Source organism: Chrysochloris asiatica, unplaced genomic scaffold, assembly GCF_000296735.1.
Source record: "Chrysochloris asiatica unplaced genomic scaffold, ChrAsi1.0 scaffold00175, whole genome shotgun sequence".
In the NCBI taxonomy this organism is placed as follows: Eukaryota; Metazoa; Chordata; class Mammalia; order Afrosoricida; family Chrysochloridae; genus Chrysochloris; species Chrysochloris asiatica.
Window position 1 is genome coordinate 3019476 of NW_006408693.1, and position 18825 is coordinate 3038300.

Genomic DNA, 18825 nt, shown 5'->3' on the forward strand with positions numbered 1-18825 from the left:
GGGTCGGGGGGAACTTGCCTGTTTGGAATTTACAGTCTCGGCTTTTAGGGAAGGTTTTTACATTTGTCTGTGGATATCCAGGGCTCATGTACGAGATTACTAACAAGCATTACTGAATAATCAGATGAGGGCTTTCAATGATCTTTTGATATTTTTATGTATGATGCTCTTGATGTCATCCCACAACCCTTCTGGTCTTTGGTCAGTAGTGTCAAATGCATCAAATCTGTTCTTGAGATGGTCTCTAAATTATTTTGGCTCTTGCAGACTTGTTTTCATTTTTTTCATCTTCAGCCTGAATATGCATATGAGCAATTGTTCCACAGTTGTCCCCTGGCCTTGTTTTGGCTGATGACATTGAGTTTTCCATGGTCTCTTCTCACAGATGTAGTCAATTGGATTTCTGCATGGTCCATCTAGTGAAGTACATGTAAATAATAACTGTTTATGTTGTTGAGAAAAACTATTTGCAATTAATAAGGTGTTGGCCTTGCAAAATTCTATCATGCGATCTCCAGCATCAGTTCCATCATCAGGACCATATTTTCCAAATACAGATAATTCCTCTTTGTTTACAACTTTTGCATTTCAATGTATTTACCAATACATCTGGGATACATGTTTAGTCAATTTCAGTTGGAAGAAGTTGATAGAATTCTTCAATTTTATCATCATTGGCTTTAGTGGTTAGTGTGTAAATTTGAAATAATAGGAGTATTAACTAGTAACTATAGTATAGATTAAGGAGTTCTGGTAGCGTAGTGGTACGCATCGGGCTGCTAATCTCAAGGTCAGCAGTTCAAAACACCTGCCATTCCATGGGAGAAAGATGAGGCTTTCTGCTCCCATAATGATTTACAGCCTCAGAAACCCTGTGCAGGGTCACTATGAGTTGGAACCGACTCCATGGTACTAAACAACAACAACAAATAGTATAGATTGGAGTCCTGGTGTTGCGCTGTTGGTTAATGCGCCAGACTGCAAAGCCATTTGAACTACAAGGTTGGTGGTTCATGCTCACCAGCTGCTTTTCGGAAACCCTATACAGGGTCACTATGGGTTGGAACCAACTTGATGGCACTTAACAACATAGTATAGATCATTCCCAGGAAACAGAATATCACTTATTATCCTGAATTGACCCACATAATTTTCCCTTCCCTTCCATGTACTCTCAAACTAAGTGACTGAGTTTTTCTTGGTTTCTACACAGAATCTGAGTCTAATTTTTGTGGTCTCTGATGCTCTGCCTCATCTGTCTTTCCCTCAACAGTGAAACTTTATCCCATTCTCCTGCTCTTTGTTTAGGATGATGCCATCCATGAAGACATCTTCTCTCCAGTTTACCCAACTATCAACTTTCTGAATTTTCTGTCTGGCATCTCCAGTGAACCTGCTGTTGTTAACAAGCCTGAGCTTGTTAGGGCCCTTTTTACTAGAATTAACACGCCCATGTCTTTTTATGGAGTCCATTCCATTGTCATTACTCTAAATGGATTCTAGTAGGCATCAGTTTAGAATTACTTGAAGAAGTTTTAGAAATCTAGCACTTGCTCCAAGATTTTTGTTATTACATGAGGTGGGAGAAGGGCGTGTGTAAGTTGCACATTCTAATCCAGTTCAGAATCACCTCCATGTTAAGTCTGACAGATACTTCTCAGATATGGTACAAGGAAGAAAAAACTGATAACTAATGTCACAGGCCTTCCTCTAGCCCCTACTCTAGATTTCTGTATTGCCACAAGTGGCCCTGCAGGTCTAGCCCACTATGAGTTTTCCAATCATTCTCAAACTCTCTACCAATTTGGAAGAATCCATAGAAAAGATGCTGGAATCTAATAAAAATTGCAGGGATGGAAAGCTTTTATTACTCCTACAGCTGTCAACACAAGTGTAAGGAAAATAACTTACTATTTTTACTAGGCAATGTGGGCAACCTTTTTTTTTTTTTTAAAAACATCTATTTTCAGACTTCACTTCTCACAAAAACTAAATGGAATGCATTGTGATTCTTAGTAAAAGAATGTTAGTATATTAATTTTTTTGTTCCGGTGTGGCACTGTGGATTAATGCACTGGACTGCAAGGTCAGTTTGAATTACAACGTCAGCGGTTCAAGCTCATCAACCACTCCTTGGAAACTCTATACAGGGTAGCTATGAGTTGGAACTGACTCAGCAGCACTGTACAACAACACTAAAAAGAGACAGGTGCACAGACCATACTTTGTTGACCCAAATCCTGAGAAAACTTACCCCCCAAAAATTGTACAGAATGTAAACTTTATAACGTTGCTGCAAGTTGGAGTTGTTGTTGTTAGATGCTTTCAAGTCAGTTCCACCTCATAGTAACCCTATTATGCACAAATACAGAATGAAACACTACCTGCTGGTCCTGTGTTAGCCTCACAATTGTTGCTACATTTGAGCCCACTGCTGCTGCCACTGTGTCAATCCATCTCATTGAGGGGCTTCTTCTTTTTCACTGATCCTCAACTTTACCAAGTGTGATATCTTTACACAGGGACTGGTCCCTTCTGAAAACAGGTCTGAAGTATGAGAGACAAAGTCTGCCCATTCTGGTTTCTAAGGCATGTTCTAGTTGCACTTCTTTCAACATAGATTTGTTTGTTCTTCTGACAGTCTGTGTATTTTTAATATTCTTCAATACCATAATTCAAATGTATCAGTTCTTCTATAAGCTTCCTTATTAACTGCCCAATTTCACATGCATATGTGAAATTCAACCATGGCTGAAAATACCATGGTTCAGGTCAAGTGCACCTTAGTCCTCAAACTGTTATCTTTGCTCTTGCACACTTTAAAGAGGCCTTGTGCAATCGATTTGCATAATGTGATACGTCATATGATTTCTTGACTGCTGATTCCATGAGGATTGATTGTGGATCCCAAGAAAAATGAACTCCTTGACAATCTCAATCTTTTCTCCACATAATAAGTGCTTATTATAATAAGTATTATAATACGACGCTATTTATTGATCCAGTTGTGAGGATTTTTGCTTTGTTTACATTGAGGTTCAATCCATACTAAAGGTTGCAGTCTTTGATTTTCATCAGTAAGTATTTTAAGTCTTCTTCATTTTGAGCAAGCATGGTTGTATTATCTTCATACCACAGGTTGTTAATGAGTCTTCTTTCAATCCTGAAGCCATGTTCTTGTTCATATAATCCAGCTTCTCAATTGTTTGCATAGCAGATTTAATAAGTACAGGGAAAAGATATAACCCTGGCACATACCTTTCCTGATTGGAAACCATTTAAAACCCCTTGTTTTGTTCTAACAACTGCTTCTTGGACTATATACAGACTTTTCATGAGTACAATTAAGTGTTCTGGAATATTCATTTTCTGTCAAATTATCCATAGTTTGTCATGATCTACACATTTTTTACAAGAGCTTTTGCACAGTCAATAAAGCACAGGCAAACATCTTTTTGGTATTGTCTGTTCTCAGTCAAGATCCATCTGACATCGGCAATGATATCTCTTGTACAACGTCTTTTTTGAATCCAGTATGAATTTCTGGCAGTTATCTGTTGATGTACTGTTGCAACCATTTATCTTTGGCAAAATTTTACTTGCATGTGATATTAATGACATTGTCCAATGATTTCCGTATTCTGTTTGCTCCTCTCTCTTTGGAATGGGCACAAATATGGATATCGGCCAACTAGTTGGCCAGGTAGCTGTCGTCCAAATTTCCTGACACATGACTGAATGCTCCAGTGCTGCATCAGTTTGCTGAAACATTTCAGTTTGTATCTGTCCATTCCTGGAGCTATGTGGTTTTGCTAATGCCTTAAGTACAACTTGGACTTTTTCCTTCAGTACCAGGGGTTCTTGATCATATGCTGATACCTTGTTAAGTGGTTGCATATGTTGAAGTTACACGATATCAAACAGGATTATCCTTTGTTTTTATTAAGTGCAACTGAGTCATTTCCAACTCATAGCGACCTTGTTTAGGATCTGAAGAACAGCTGGTGGGTTTGAACCACACACTTTGTTGTTCATAGTCCTGTTCTTATCCTAAAACCTCACACCAAGATGTCAACAACTTTGCAGTATGTTATCTTCATAATGTTGCTGCATGTAAAAGTTACAACCTATCAAATAGACTTCTACCCATTCTAAAAAGAGTGAATACTGCAGAAAAAAAAAAAAAAGTCATTTTCTTTTTACTATGAAATTGTAATAATTACAAAGAGTATCATGTATCTGACATCGGCTACCACTTAATAATCTTTTAAATGCAAGATGATAGAGATGGTGGTGGTTATATGCTGTCAAGTCTGTTTCGACTCACAGAAACAATGCATAAGGTTTCTGAGGCTGTAATTCTTTAGGTAAGCAGAAAGCCTCATCTTTCTCCCACAGAGGTGCTGGTGGATACAAACTGTGGACCTTGCAGTTAGCAGTACAACACGTAACCCACTATGCCACCAGGGTTCCTTAGAAAATGAAATTTGAATTAGACAAAAAAAAAAAAAAAATGACAGTAATGCTAACACCTGAAAATATAGAGAAATAGTCTTACCTGCTGTATTCCACAAAAATCAGCAATGTTGCTGATCATCTCTGACATTATATGAACTTCATGAGACTTCTTCATATTCATAAACTCATCTGGCTTCATATTTTCACCTGACCAAAATAAAACAAAACTAGGATAATGCTAGTAAAGAAGCAAAATCTTATTTAATGATTGGTTGATGTTCACGCTAATTATAATTTTACATTTGAAAATAATGACACTTTATTTTGGTTATCTAGGTTGTATGTTTCTGTTAGCTCAGCTGTTACAGATAAAAATATAAATTAAAATAAATACTGACACTCAAAGAACAATGATAGTCTTTTAAAAAATTATCTTGATTCTAAAAGGAATTTGTCATCTGGCCACATAAAGAAAAAGATCAATAATCTATACAAAAGTTTTCTTCATCAAAAGACACCATTAAGACAGCGGAGAGGTTAACTCTTAAAGTGAGGAAAGATATCTACAACATAAATCTATACAGAATTTGTACCTAAGAAAAAATGTAAACACATACAAACCAATAAGGAAAAAAAAAACAATCAACAGAAAAATGGGTAAATGATTTAAGCAAAAGACTTAATTTTAAGTTACTGAGTTACACTAGCCACATTTTAAATGCTAACACCAACATGTGGTTAGATTCTAGTGTACAGGACAGTAGTTATAGAACATTTTCATCATTGTAGAAGGCTCTGTTTTACAGCACTTCACAGTATAAAGGGCCAAAGAACATATGGCAAGGTACTCAAAATTGCCAGTCCTTAGCAATTTGAAATTTTAAATTATGTAAGATATTACACAGCCACCAAAATGGCTAAAATGAAATGACTGATTGTATGAAGTGTTGATGATGTGGAGCAAGGAGAACATTCAAACTCTGCATGTGGGAACATAAACTGATATGAGAGTGAGTCAAATATTATCTGGACTCTGGCTGTAACATTTACTTTAATCAACTTTTAGAAGAGACAAATACATCATTTTTCAACATAATCTCCTTGCTTTTCAATACACTTTGTCATCTGTCCACAAGCTTTTGTATTCCCTTATTTTAAAGTCTTTTAGGTTGAGCTGTGAGCCATGAATGCACCACTGTCTTCATTTCTTTATCAGAGGTGAATCTTCATCCTCAAAGGGCTGCTTGCAGGGGACCAGGTGAAAGTCCAAAACAGCAAGTTTAGGACTATAGGGAGGATGCTCTAGGTGGAATACAGCAGGTAAGACTATTTCTCTATATTTTCAGGTGTTAGCATTACTGCCATTTTTTTTTTTTTTTTGTCTAATTCAAATTTCATTTTCTAAGGAACCCTGGTGGCATAGTGGGTTACGTGTTGTACTGCTAACTGCAAGGTCCGCAGTTTGTATCCACCAGCACCTCTGTGGGAGAAAGATGAGGCTTTCTGCTTACCTAAAGAATTACAGCCTCAAAATGAAGATTTGTAGACTGGCAACAGTGTTGGCAGAGGTGTGCAGATGTGCAATGTCATGCAAGATCACAATGTCCTTATGTTTAATAGGAAGTTTAGGCTTCAACTCTTCAGCGAGCATCTCACTGTAATAAGCACTGTTGATTGTTGAACCTTTATCCTAATAGTGCTCCAATACTGGCACTTGAGAATCCCAAAAACGGTAAGCATCAATTTTCCAGCTGATGGTTGACGATTGACAATGTTTTCATTCCATACTCGTCATTTACTCTTAGGCTCATAGTGATGAATCTATGTTTTGTCACCAGTAACATTTTTTTTAAAGAAACTTTTACCTTCCTTTGCGTATCGGTACAAATTTTGTTTGTAGAGGTCCAAACGCTTCTGTTTATGCTTTCCTGTGAGCTGTTTCAGTATTCATCTCACACAAACTTTTAGAAACTCAAGTCTGTTGTAGATTATTTCATAAGTAGAGCCATGGCTTATGTGCAAATGATTTGCCACATAATTCACTGTCACTCATCTATATGATAAAACCATTTCACGTGCATGCTTAATATTGTCATCAGCAGTGGATGTGGGCGGGCATTTTAATATAACCAGAATGTGGATAATTTTTTACTTACCCTTATACATTGTTCTCTGTAAAAAGTGTTTGATGGCATCTACTAAACTAATACATATGCATAGCTTATGACTCCTAGCAATTCCACTAGTAGGGGTATATACAACAGAAATATGGATATACATGTGTATCTACAGTCCAAAACTGAAAACGCAAATATTTATCAAAAGTAGAATGGAAATATCACAGTAATAAGAAAAATACCAAACTTCTGTAACACATAACACTGATGTGTATGCAAAAAGAAATCAGACACAAAAGACTATATAAGGTTCAAATATATGCAACGTTTCTCTGTGGTAATGAGTCAGAACAATGGTTACCTTGGGGTGGAAGGCTGATAGGAGGAGCACGTTAATAATGCCTGATTTTTTTATCTGGATGGTGGTTTCATGGATGCTTTCATTTTGTGAAAATGTTACATTTACATAAAATACTTATTGAACAAAGAATATACAATAAAATATTTTCTACACTTTTATGTTGTTGTTGTTAGGTGCTGTTGAATTGGTTCTGATTCATAGTGAGCGGCCCTGTATAGTGTTTCCGAGAAGCTGCTGGTGGGTTTGAATGGCCAGTGTTGTGGTTCGCAGTGCCCCACTATTTCAATGCCCATTGTAAGATGCTGATCCTACAATGCCCCACTGTTTCAAATAGATCACAAGTACATAGGCAAAGAATAAAAATTTGAATGACAAAATAATATCAGAAACAGTCTGTTGCTGTTTCTGAATAACAGTATTACTGACATTTTGGGAAGGATTCATTCTTTGTTGTGGGGGCTGTCCTATGCACTAAAAGCTGCTTAACTTCCCACAATCAGCACTCATGGAAGTAGCAGTCAAGAAATCAAACCATGTATTATATTAGGCAAATCTGCTGTACAAGACATCTTTAAAATGTTCAGGAGCAAAGATAACAGTTGGAGGACTAAGGTACTCCTGACCCAAACCATAGTCTTTTCAATTGCCTCATATGCTGTGAAAGTTGGACAATGAATAATGAAGACCATGGAAGAATTGATGCATTAGAGTTATGGTGAGGGAGGATAATACTGAAAGTAGCATGGACTTCCAGAACATCAAATCTGTGTTAGAAGAAACACAGTCCTTAGAGGCAAGTATGGTGTGGTGAGACATCAGCTGTCATACTTCAGACATGCTATCTGGAGGGACCTGTAGTAAGGCACCGGCTCTCATCCATCAGACATACTATCAGGAGGGACTTGTAGTAAGACATCAGCTCTCATCTTTCAGACATACTATCAGGAGGGACCTATAGTAAGACACCGGCTCTCATCCATCAGACATACTATCAGGAGGGACCTGTAGTAAGACATCAGCTCTCATCCATCAGACATACTATCAGGAGGGACCTGTAGTAAGACACCAGCTCTTATCCTTCAGACATACTATCAGGAGGGACCTGTAGTAAGACACCAGCTCTCATCCTTCAGACATACTATCAGGAGGGACCTGTAGTAAGACATCAGCTCTCATCCTTCAGACATACTATCAGGAGGGACCTGTCTCTGGAGGATATCCAGCCTGATAAGGTGGAGGGTGAGCATAAACAAGACCCCCAATGAGACAGACTGGCACAGTGGCAGCAGCAATGGGCTCAAGCGTAACAACTGTGATAATGGCACAGAACTGGGCAATGTCTTTTTCTGTTGTGCTTAGGGTGGCTATGAGTCAGAACTGAATCGATAGCATCTAACAACAGCAACAGCTTCCCACTAGACAATGCTCAAGATAAAACAATCAAAAATATTTTCAGACATAGCCAAATGATTCCTTGCTGTTTTAAGTGCTGCCAAGTTGGTTCTGATACATTGGGACCCTGTATAGGGTTTCCAAAGAGGGACTGCCGGGTTTGACCCACCAACCTTGTGGTTAGCAGTTCAGTGTTTATCTTACAGTGCTACACCAGGACTCCTTGAGGAGCAGGGAAATTACTCCTTTACAAAAACAACTACTTAAGAATCTATCCTCCCACTTCCATCTAGTAGATTCTGACTCCTATTAACCCTATACAACATTTCCCAGACTATAAAACTTTATGGAAGGAGACACCCTCATCTTCCTGTCATGAAGCTGTTTGTGGGCTTGAAACACTAACCCTGTGATTAGTAGTCCAGTGCTTATCCTGTGTGATAAAACCACTATTATAATTTTATCCTCATAAATTTACATTAGATTAATTTTAAATCAACATTATCTGTTGCATGCAAAAGTAAAAACACGTATCATTGCTTGGGAACAGATAGCACCAGAGCAGTTACTTGTTAAAACGGTGTGTTCATTTGTACTACGGTTTGTATCAAATACAGGTTAAGTCCTCACTGAATTTAAAAATGTAATATCTTCTTCATATATGTTAGAGCTCCACTAGTTGCTTCCCATATTAACAGTAAAAAATAAAAGCATAGTATCATGGATTGAACTGTGTCTTCACCAAAATATGTGTCAGCTTGGCTGGGCCATGATTCTCAGTGCTTTGAATATAATAAAATGAAGTAATGTAGCAGTATCTGATGATTCCCCATGATGTGATGAGATACAATAAACCATTGAGAGGATTAAAGATGGGCTACAGTAACCTGAAACCCATCATAGCCCTGTTCAGTGAGATGTCAGGGAGTTTCCCAGGAGTGTGACCTGCAGCACCTTTTATCTCATCAGCGATAAAAAGAGAGAGCAGTGAGCAGAGGAGAAGTGACTTAGTACCAACACCAGGGAAGAGCCAGAGTGCAGTGCATCCTTTGAAGCTCCAATATCCAGGGAAAGGTTAATGCCAAGACACACAGAGATCATGAAGGAATGCTGGATCTACACATGCTAAAAGAAGACAGGGACCTTTCTCCAGAGCCGGTACTCTGAATTTGGAATTCTAGCTTCCTAATATGTGTGAAAAAAATTTCTGTTAAAATGGTCCACTTGTGGTATTTCTGTTATAGCAGCACTAGCTAGTAAGACACATGGTGTGATAGATAATAAACGTTATTAGAGACAAATGGCAAGCAGTCATATTACAGTAAATGGTAGCTCATATGAATATATAACACTTCCATATGCATGTTCATCCTAAATCATCCATCATAACCCTTTAGTTATTCTACTATAATATTTTAGGGTAAAAGTACAGGTTTTCAATAGGAAAATATGAATCTGTATATCTATGTAAAATCTGAATAAATCTATTAAATATTTTGGAATAAGAAAACAAGCTATCCCTTATACAAAAACTTATATAATAATTAAAAGGAAACAAAATGTATCTAAACATTACTGTCTAACCTTTTATTTCTGAAGCACATTTTTCAGTGCGATCTCTTCCAGCCAAGATCTTTGAGATGTACATTCTCTCTGCCTTTGCCGGAGAGTATCTTCATTTTACCTTTACATCTGAATGATAGTTTCACTTAGTATAGTATTCTAGATTGATGACTATTTTCAACACTCTAAAGAGCTTTACCATTGTCCTTGAGTCTTTACTGCAGCTGATAAGAAGATACTATAGTTTATTGTTCTTTTTAGGTAATCTCTTATTTTCTCTGGTTGTTTTTATAATTATCTCTGTGAGTTCTACATTTTTAATAACTTTTAAAAAAATTGTTTTGTTTCGGCTTTCTTTTACAAAGAGAACCTTTTCTTTCTTTAAAATTTTGGAAATGTTTAGACGATGTGTTTTCAAATGTTAAGCCTCCTGTATGTTTCTACTCAGTCATTTGAAGGACCTTCTCATACTAGTCTCCATGTGTATTAGTGTCCTACTGATGCTGTAACACATTACCACAAACTCAGGGGCTAAAAACAGCACAAGCTTATTATATGGTTAGCCCTTGAACAACACAGTTTAGAAGTGCATGGGTCCACTTATACTCAGATTTTTCTCCTGTTGCTAAATGGTGAGTTTAAGTGTCACGAGCGTGAAATGCTGTGTGATGCCAGTCACTCCAGGTGAGCAGTCCATCTCTCCAATACAGAGGAACGTGCTCACAAGCAGATAGATGATCAGTATCACATAGCATTCTAAGTGGAGAATTTTGACACTTGAACTCACTGCCATTGCTGTTGTTAAGTGCCTTCAAGTCAGTTCCAACTTACAGTGAACCCTATGTAGGGTTTCTAACAAGCAGCTGGTGGGTTGAATCACTGACCATAAGGCAAGAGTCCAGTGCTTATCTTACACCCATGACTTGACTGCAACATAGAAAAATTAAAAATCTGAGTATCAGTGATCCTGCACCCACATAGTTCAAGCCCATGCTCTTCAAGGGTCAAGTGAAATTATAGGTGAATTTCTGACTGCATAAGAGATCAGCGATCCTAACTCCCATGCTCTTCATGGGCCAACCATTTAGGAGATCAACAGGACAAGATGGGTCAGCGGCACTAAAAAAGGCATCTGGGTTATACTCCTTTCTGGAGATTCTAGGGGAATGTATGTTCTCTTGCCTTTTCCAGCTTCTAGAGTCTGTCTTCATTCCTTAGCTCATGGATCTTCTCCACCTTCAAATCCAGCAATTGTTAGAAAGTGTTTAGCACATCACATTACAGTCTTCCTTACACCGCATATGAATACTCTACCTCATTTTTCTATTGTTTAAGGAATCTTGTCATTACACTGGGTGATTGTTGTTGTTGTTAAATGCTGTCGAGTCAGTTCCAACTCCTAGCGACCCTGTATAGGGTTTCCAAGGAGCAGCTGGTGACCTTGAGCTGTTCACCTTGCAGTTCAAACAAACGTTGCAATCCACCACATTAACGCACGGTGCCACACCAGGACTGAATAATACAAGGATAATCTTTCTGTTTTAAGGTGAGCCAATAACCTGAATTCCATTAGCAATCTTAATTCTCCTTGAAATGTAATGACTCACAGGTTCCTGGGATAAGAACTAGTACATATTTTGTTGTTGTTGTTGTTGTTAAGTGCCTACGAATCAGTTCCGACCCATAGCGATCCTGTATAGAGTTTCCGAAGAGCAGTTGGTGAGCTTGAACCACTGACCTTTTGGTTCAAACAGACTTTGCAGTCCAGCGCATTAACTCACAGCACTACACCAGGACTCCAGAACATCTTTGGAGGATTACTACTCTGAATACCACAGCAAGGTTTTCTCCTCTCCATCAGTCCCAAATGGTTGTTTATTGGCAGAGGATCAAAGAGGTAGTACACAAAGATGATACTATAAGACAATGCTGAGTGGTGAAACAAGAGTGCTGGAAAACGCAGTCTGGAGTCCTAACTGGGTGACCTTTTCTCTATGAGTGAGCTGAAGTAGGAAATGGGATTGTTGTTGTTAGGTGCTGTTGAGTTGGTACCGACTCATAGCGACCTTATGCACAGCAGAACGAAAACACTGCCCTATCCTGGGCCAACCTCACTACTGTTGCCACACTTGAGTCCATCGATGCTGCCACTTGGCCAATCCATCTCATTGAGGGTCTTCCTTTTTTTCTCTGGCCTTCCACCTTACCAAACATGATATCCTTCTCCAGCGACTGGTCCCTCCTAATAATATGTCCGAAGTATGAGAGATGATGTTTGGCCATCTTGGCCTCCAAGGAGCACTCCAGCTGCACTTCTTCCAAAATGGATCTATTGGTTCTTTTGGCAGCCCATGGCACCTTCAATACTCTCCTCCAATACCATAACTCAAAAGCATCAATTCTTCTACGGTCTTCCTTATTTACTGTCCAGCTTTTGAATGCATATGAGGTTATTGAAAATACCATGGCTTGGGTCAGGCACACATTAGTCCTCAAACTGACATCTTTGCTTTTCAACATTTTAAAAAGGTCTTGTGCAGCAGATTTGCCTAATACAATACGTCGTTTGATTTCTTGACTGCTGCCTGGAAAACATAAGACTACTTGAGATTAGAATGACTTGCTGTCTAAAGAGTCAGTGTACTTTCCTTAACAGTGTACTTTCCTTAACAGGCAAAGTTGTAATCCAGAGCTTGCTTGACTCATTTATCCTGGGCAACTTGAGGTACTTTCTTCCTGCTCTGGACTATGACAGGAAGACCTCAGAGTCAGGCTAAGCCAGAGGAGAAAATCAGGGTTGATGGTTTCAGGGGAATGGAAGGTACACACCTTCCATCAGCGTAGGGTCAAGATGGTCATTATAGCATGAGAGTCTTCTCATTTGAGAATATCTGGGTGCAGGTTTAACCCAAGGTCATTACACTGGAACAGTGGGTTTCAGTAAGATCTTTCCAGATAGATGTGGTGGTCACTAAGGGTCCTGAGAATGGCAGTTGTTACCTTTGTGGTAATATACTGTTGGCACTGTGGGACATGGTCTTTGTCAAGAAGGCACAATGCCATTCTTCTGGTAGATAATAACACAGTAAACCAATATATTGTTGTGCTCCAATATGGGGGATGCATTAGCTCCAGTTACCTATCCCCAGCATGCACCCCCACATGGCTAAGTGAACTCTCTACTCCTTTTACAAGGCATACCACATAGTCCATCCAGACCTTAACTGGTAGTCTGACTGTTTATTCCTGTCTGAGATACAACACACTTGTCTATCTTGATACCTATAATAATGCCATTCTTGCACTTTATACATTGATGGAAGAGGAAAAATTTGTCTGCTTTGTTATTGTTGTTAAGCAGATAATATTTTCCTCTTCCATCAAAAGAACTGTCCATTGAGTCAACAAAAATGAATATAAACATTAGAATCCATAGTAGCTACTGTAATCTGTGTTTTGAAGCAGGAACAACATGAAGTAAGGATTACCAAAGGCGAATGCAAGATCTATAATTCCAAATGCACTTACCTAGGTAGGTATTAATTTATGACAGCTCATGACATAAGGTCTAACAATGAATTAAGAACACGTTAGAAAGTTAACTAACAAGAACAATAGATAGTTTCTAAGTACATAGAACATACACATACACAAACACATACACATACCCATTCTCTGTTTCTGATTTCCTTGAAGGGCTACAAGCAATTGTTCAAAAGAAGTGCATACTCCCAGGTTTTGTAGAGAATAATACTTTGCAGCCAGAGCAAAAGCTTCCACATTCACCATCTTCTGAGAAATTTCACAAAATATTTTGGAGAAATCAAAAATACCTTTAAAAAATCAGAGAATAAAGAAAAATGTTAATAATAATAATAATACACAGTTTACATAAAACTTTTACTGAAGATAATTCAAAATCAGTTGCAACAGAAGAGCAATAGGGAACTGTCAGAAATTCAAGCTGGATTCAGAAAATGATGTGGGACAAGGGATATCAACTGTTGACATCAGACGGATCTTGACTAAAAGCAGAGAACACCAGAAAGGTGTTTACTTGTGTGTTTATTGATTATGCAAAGGTTTTCAACTATGTGTCTCATGACAAGCTAGGGTTAACACTGCAAAGAATGGACATTCCTGAATATTTAACTGTACTCATGAGGAACCATTATTGAGACCAAGAGGAAGCTGTTAGAAAAGAACAAGGGGAGATTAAATAGTTTAAAATCAGGAAAGTTGTATGCCATGGTTGTATCCTTTCACCGTATTTGTTCAATCTGCATGTTGAACAAAAATCCATGAAGCTGGATTATATAAAGAACTTGGCATCAGGACTGGAGTAAAACTCATTAAGAACCTGTGCTATGCAGATGACACATCACTGCTTACTGAAAGTGAAGAGGACTTAAAATACTTACTGATGAAGATTAAAGACCATAACTTTCAGTATGTATTGAACTTCAATGTAAAGAAAATAAAAATCCAATAAATAACTAGTCCAATAAATAACATCATGATTAATGGAGAAAAGACTGAAGTTGTCAAAGACTTCAGTTGGCTTGAATCCAACACTCATGAAAGCAGCAGCAAGAAATCAAAAGACATACTGCATTACGCAAATCTGCTGTAAAAGGCCTCTTTAAAGTGTTAAAGAGCAAAGATATTAGCTTGAGGACTATGGTGCACCTGACCCAAGCCATGCTATTTTCAATTCCCTCAGATGTATGTGAAAGACGGGTAATGAATAAAGAAGACTGTATAAGAAATGATGCATTTGAATTGTGGTTTTAGAGAATATTAAAAGTACCATGGATTGCCAGAAGAAGCAACAAATCTGTCTTGGAAGAAGTACAGCCAGGTAGAAGCCAAGATGGTGAGACTTTGTCTCTCATACTTTGGATATGTTGTTAGGAGGGACCAGTGAATGAAGAAGGACATAGAGCTTGGTAAAGCGGAGGATCAGCAAAAAAGAGGAAGACCCCCAACCAACCAGATGGACTGACACAGTAGCAGCACCTATAGGCTCAAGCATAACAATTGTGATGATTCCATAAGACTGGGCAGTGTTTAGTTCTGTTGTGCATAGGGTCTCTCTGAGTTGGAATGGACTCAATGGTACCTAACAACAAATTTATTTAAACCAAAAACCAAACCTGTTGCTGTTGAGTTTATTCCAACTGGTAGCAACTCCATGTGTTATGCAATATAACTGCTCCTTAAGATTTTCTTGCGTAGTGGTTACGATTCAGGCTGCAAACCGCAAGGTCAGCAGTTCAAAACTACCAGCTGCTCCACGGGAGAAAGATGAGGCTTTCTGCTCCCATAAATATTTACAGCCTCAGAAACCCTGTTCAGGGTTGCTATGGGTCAGAACCGACTCGAGGGCACTTAACAACAACAACAACCTCTGTAGAATCAGATCACCAGGTCTTTCTAAAACAGACATTCTCATTTGTCTTTAGTAGTTCAAAGAAACTCTTTTGATGGAGAGGACCATTGTCTATTTCTTGAAAATTATTTTTATACTTCAAAACACACACATCTTGTTCTTAAATGAATTGTGTAAAATGTTCACCTTATAAACATGATGGAATTAAGGGGAAAAAAATTGGTTCCATCAGAAAAACCATACCATATGCTGTGACATTTATTCTAGCACAGTCGATTCTCCACAGATATTTATGAACTTAAAAATAACCCATTTAAACATAAAGAATAATGATGCTCTCTAAAGAAAAATTAAAGCAACTTAACTGACAAATGCTTTCCGAGTTCTAAGTAAAAACTGCTTTGGTAGCGTCGTGGTTACGAATCGGGCTGCGAACCTTAAGGTCAGCGGTTCGAAACTACCAGCCGCTCCGCGGGAGAAAGATGAGGCTTTCTACTCCCGTAAAGATTTACACCCTCGGAAACCCTGTACAGGGTCGCTATGGGTCGGAACCGACTCGATGGCACTTAACAACAACAACATCTATATTTGTATGGATTCCTTTAAGGTCCCAGGGTAGTACAGTAATTGTTTGGCTACTAACCGAAAGGCTGGCAGTTCAAATCCACACAGCAGCAGCACAGAAGCCTGCTGATCTACTTCCATAAATATTTTAGCCACAAACACAATATGGAGCATCCCTACTCTGTAACAGTGTTACTCTGCCATTAGTTAGAACTGACTTGATGGCAGTGAGTTGGGCTTTTATCTGTTAAGTTGTTTGGTAACAATGTTTTCTTAACATTGCCAAAGATGTATAACTTTCATTTGTGAATCAACTAAATATTTAAATTATAAAATTATAAGGTGAATTTATGATATAATTTATATATTATATGAAGTTCTTTGTATATTTGGCAAACTTAATTTATATACTGCCGAAAGTAATAAAATATACATCAAAATGTTCAGGCATGATACAGAGGGGAAAACTCACTCAACTATTAAGTGAGATGCTTAAGTTTCTGGGCAGTCTCAACATCCCCAGGTTCCAGGGCAGCAATTTCTCAGAGTGACAGAATAAGAGTGTTAGATCTCAAATTTCAGAGAGGCTGTTATAGTAGTCAGTTATTGAACAATTTTACCAACAGAAAGAAACACGATGTTTCTGATGGAAAAGTAAAGGTTACAATTAATTTTATTATGCTGAATGAAAATGTCTGAAAAACTGCCAACTGAATATGAATTAAATGCTATTTAGCTTTTAATTATAGGCCTCTCAGTAATTAAGAAAGTTAGAGGTTCAAATTATAGACATTATCTTTTTCACATTACTATATTTAGCATAATGGTTACGAATCGGGCTGTGAACCGCAAGGTAAGCAGTTCAAAACTACCAGCTGTTCCGTGGGAGAAAGATAAGGCGTTCTGCTCCTGTAAAGACTTACAGCCTCAGAAACCTGTACAGGGTCTCTATGAGTCGGAATCGACTCCAAGGCACACAGCCACAGCCACATGTTTTTTTTAAAAGTATACTACTTTGATTCCTACAGTGATTTATGCCGCTTAGGAATGGTATCAGTTTGCTCAGATAGTCTAAAACTCCATGAAAAACATTGTTTTGAATTACGGAAAGATACCTGCTGGACTTTCTTTGTTTTCAAGTAAGCCAGCCTGTAACTGTCATTACATGCTATTTTTAGAGATTCAAAGAGAAACAGCAAACATAATGTAATTCAATTTAATTTAGCATATATTTTTTAAACAGTTAAGATTTCTTTTTCTTCATTTTTCAATTTGGTGACCATTACATCTGCATATTATGTGGCCTGATTATTTTGCCAACATGTCCCTATACTGGCCATACCTGCTCTGCTTTATTACCTGGTCTACTTATTTTCTTCATGCACTGACTTCTTGCATATCCTATATAACTGTTCTACAAGCGTTTCCTAAAGAGTAGTTAATTAAGCATAAGGTATCAGTGGCTGAAAGAGAGGAGGGTTGTTGTTGTTGTTGTTTGTTTTTTTTTTAAATCAATATCTTATATGTGCATCTGTAATTATTTTCAATAAATATAACAGGTCACATTTCATTATTGTCTTAGTTTTTTATAGAGCTTTCATAACAGAAATACCATGAGTATTTAACAAAGAAAATTCATTCTCTTTAAGTTTAGGAAGCTAGAAGTCAGACTTCAGAGCACTGGCTGTGGAGAAAAGTTCATAGTGTTCTTTCAATGTCATTAGGCCCAGTGTTTCCTGGAGTTCTCCATGTGTCTTGACATCAATCTGCCTCTAGAGCTAGAAATCCAAAGGATGTACTCCTACTCTTCATTCTTGGCAGTGGGTCCCTCTTTCTTTGCTCACTTCTTTCTTCTTTTAGATTTCAAAAGAGATTAACTCAAGATACAATCTAATCCTATAGATTGAATCCAACTTTATTAGCATCATAGAAGTCAGGATTTACAACACAAAGGACAATTACATTAGATCAGAGCTGTTTTGTTCTGCTGTGCATAAGGTCTCTATGAGTAGGTACCAACTCAGTGGCACCTAACAACAACAAGAACTGATCACAACAGATCACATCATGGGGTGAATGCATCATTTTAGAGTTTATCAAGGAGGTGATAACTATGATTTAACTGTGAAACCACTGCCAATCCAGGCCCAAACCTTAACTATCACAAAGATTAAACAATATCTCTAAGGATTATTTTTGAAAAGATACCAGACATGAATGTGAATCATGGAAAGAGTCATATAACATATGTTGGATTATAAAAATCTCAAGGCAGATAAATGCAAATTACATTGTCAAAGTTAAAAGTAAAAACAATGTTATTTTAAGATTTACATTTATTGCTGTTGTTATACAGCATCCAGTGGGTTCCAACTCAACAACTGACATCAGATGGCTCTTGGCTGAAAGTAGAGAATACCAGAAAGATGTTCACCTGTGCTTTATTGACTATGCAAGACTTTCGACTGTGTGGATCATGACAAGCTATGGACAACATTGTACAGAATGAGTATTCTAGAACACTTAATTGTGATCATGAGGATCACAACTGTGCAGAGACCAAAAGGTAACTGTTCAAACAGAACAAGTGGCACTGAATGGTTTAAACTCAGGAAAGATACGTGTTAGTGTTGTATTCTTTCACATAGTTATTCAATTTCTATGCTGAGCAAATAATCTGAGAAACTGGGTTATGCAGATGATACAATATTGCTTGCTAAAAGGAAAGAAAACGTAAACATTTATTGATGAAAATCAAAGACCAATGTTCAATATGGACTGCACCTCAAGGTAAAGAAAACAAAAATCCTTACCACTGGACCAATAAACAACATCCATAAAAATGGAGAAAAGATTAAAGTTGTCAACGACTTCATTTTGTTCAGATTAACCATCTCAAAACTCATGGAAGCAGCAGTCAAGAAATCAAACGATGTATTATTGCATTAGGCAAATCTGCTACACAAGATCTCTATAAA

At 37.7% G+C, this 18825-nt stretch overlaps 1 protein-coding gene across 1 annotated transcript in view; it reads right to left on the reverse strand.

The window, feature by feature from the left end:
* METTL25 (methyltransferase like 25) overlaps nucleotides 1–18825 on the reverse strand; it is a 182104-nt gene that overhangs the window by 120217 nt on the left and 43062 nt on the right. Inside the window, exons 2-3 of the mRNA XM_006871821.1 lie at nucleotides 13560–13724; nucleotides 4559–4665 (exon numbers count right to left, since the gene is read on the reverse strand). Of these exons, the coding sequence (XP_006871883.1) occupies nucleotides 4559–4665; nucleotides 13560–13724 (272 nt within the window). The remainder of the gene's footprint in view (nucleotides 1–4558; nucleotides 4666–13559; nucleotides 13725–18825) is intronic.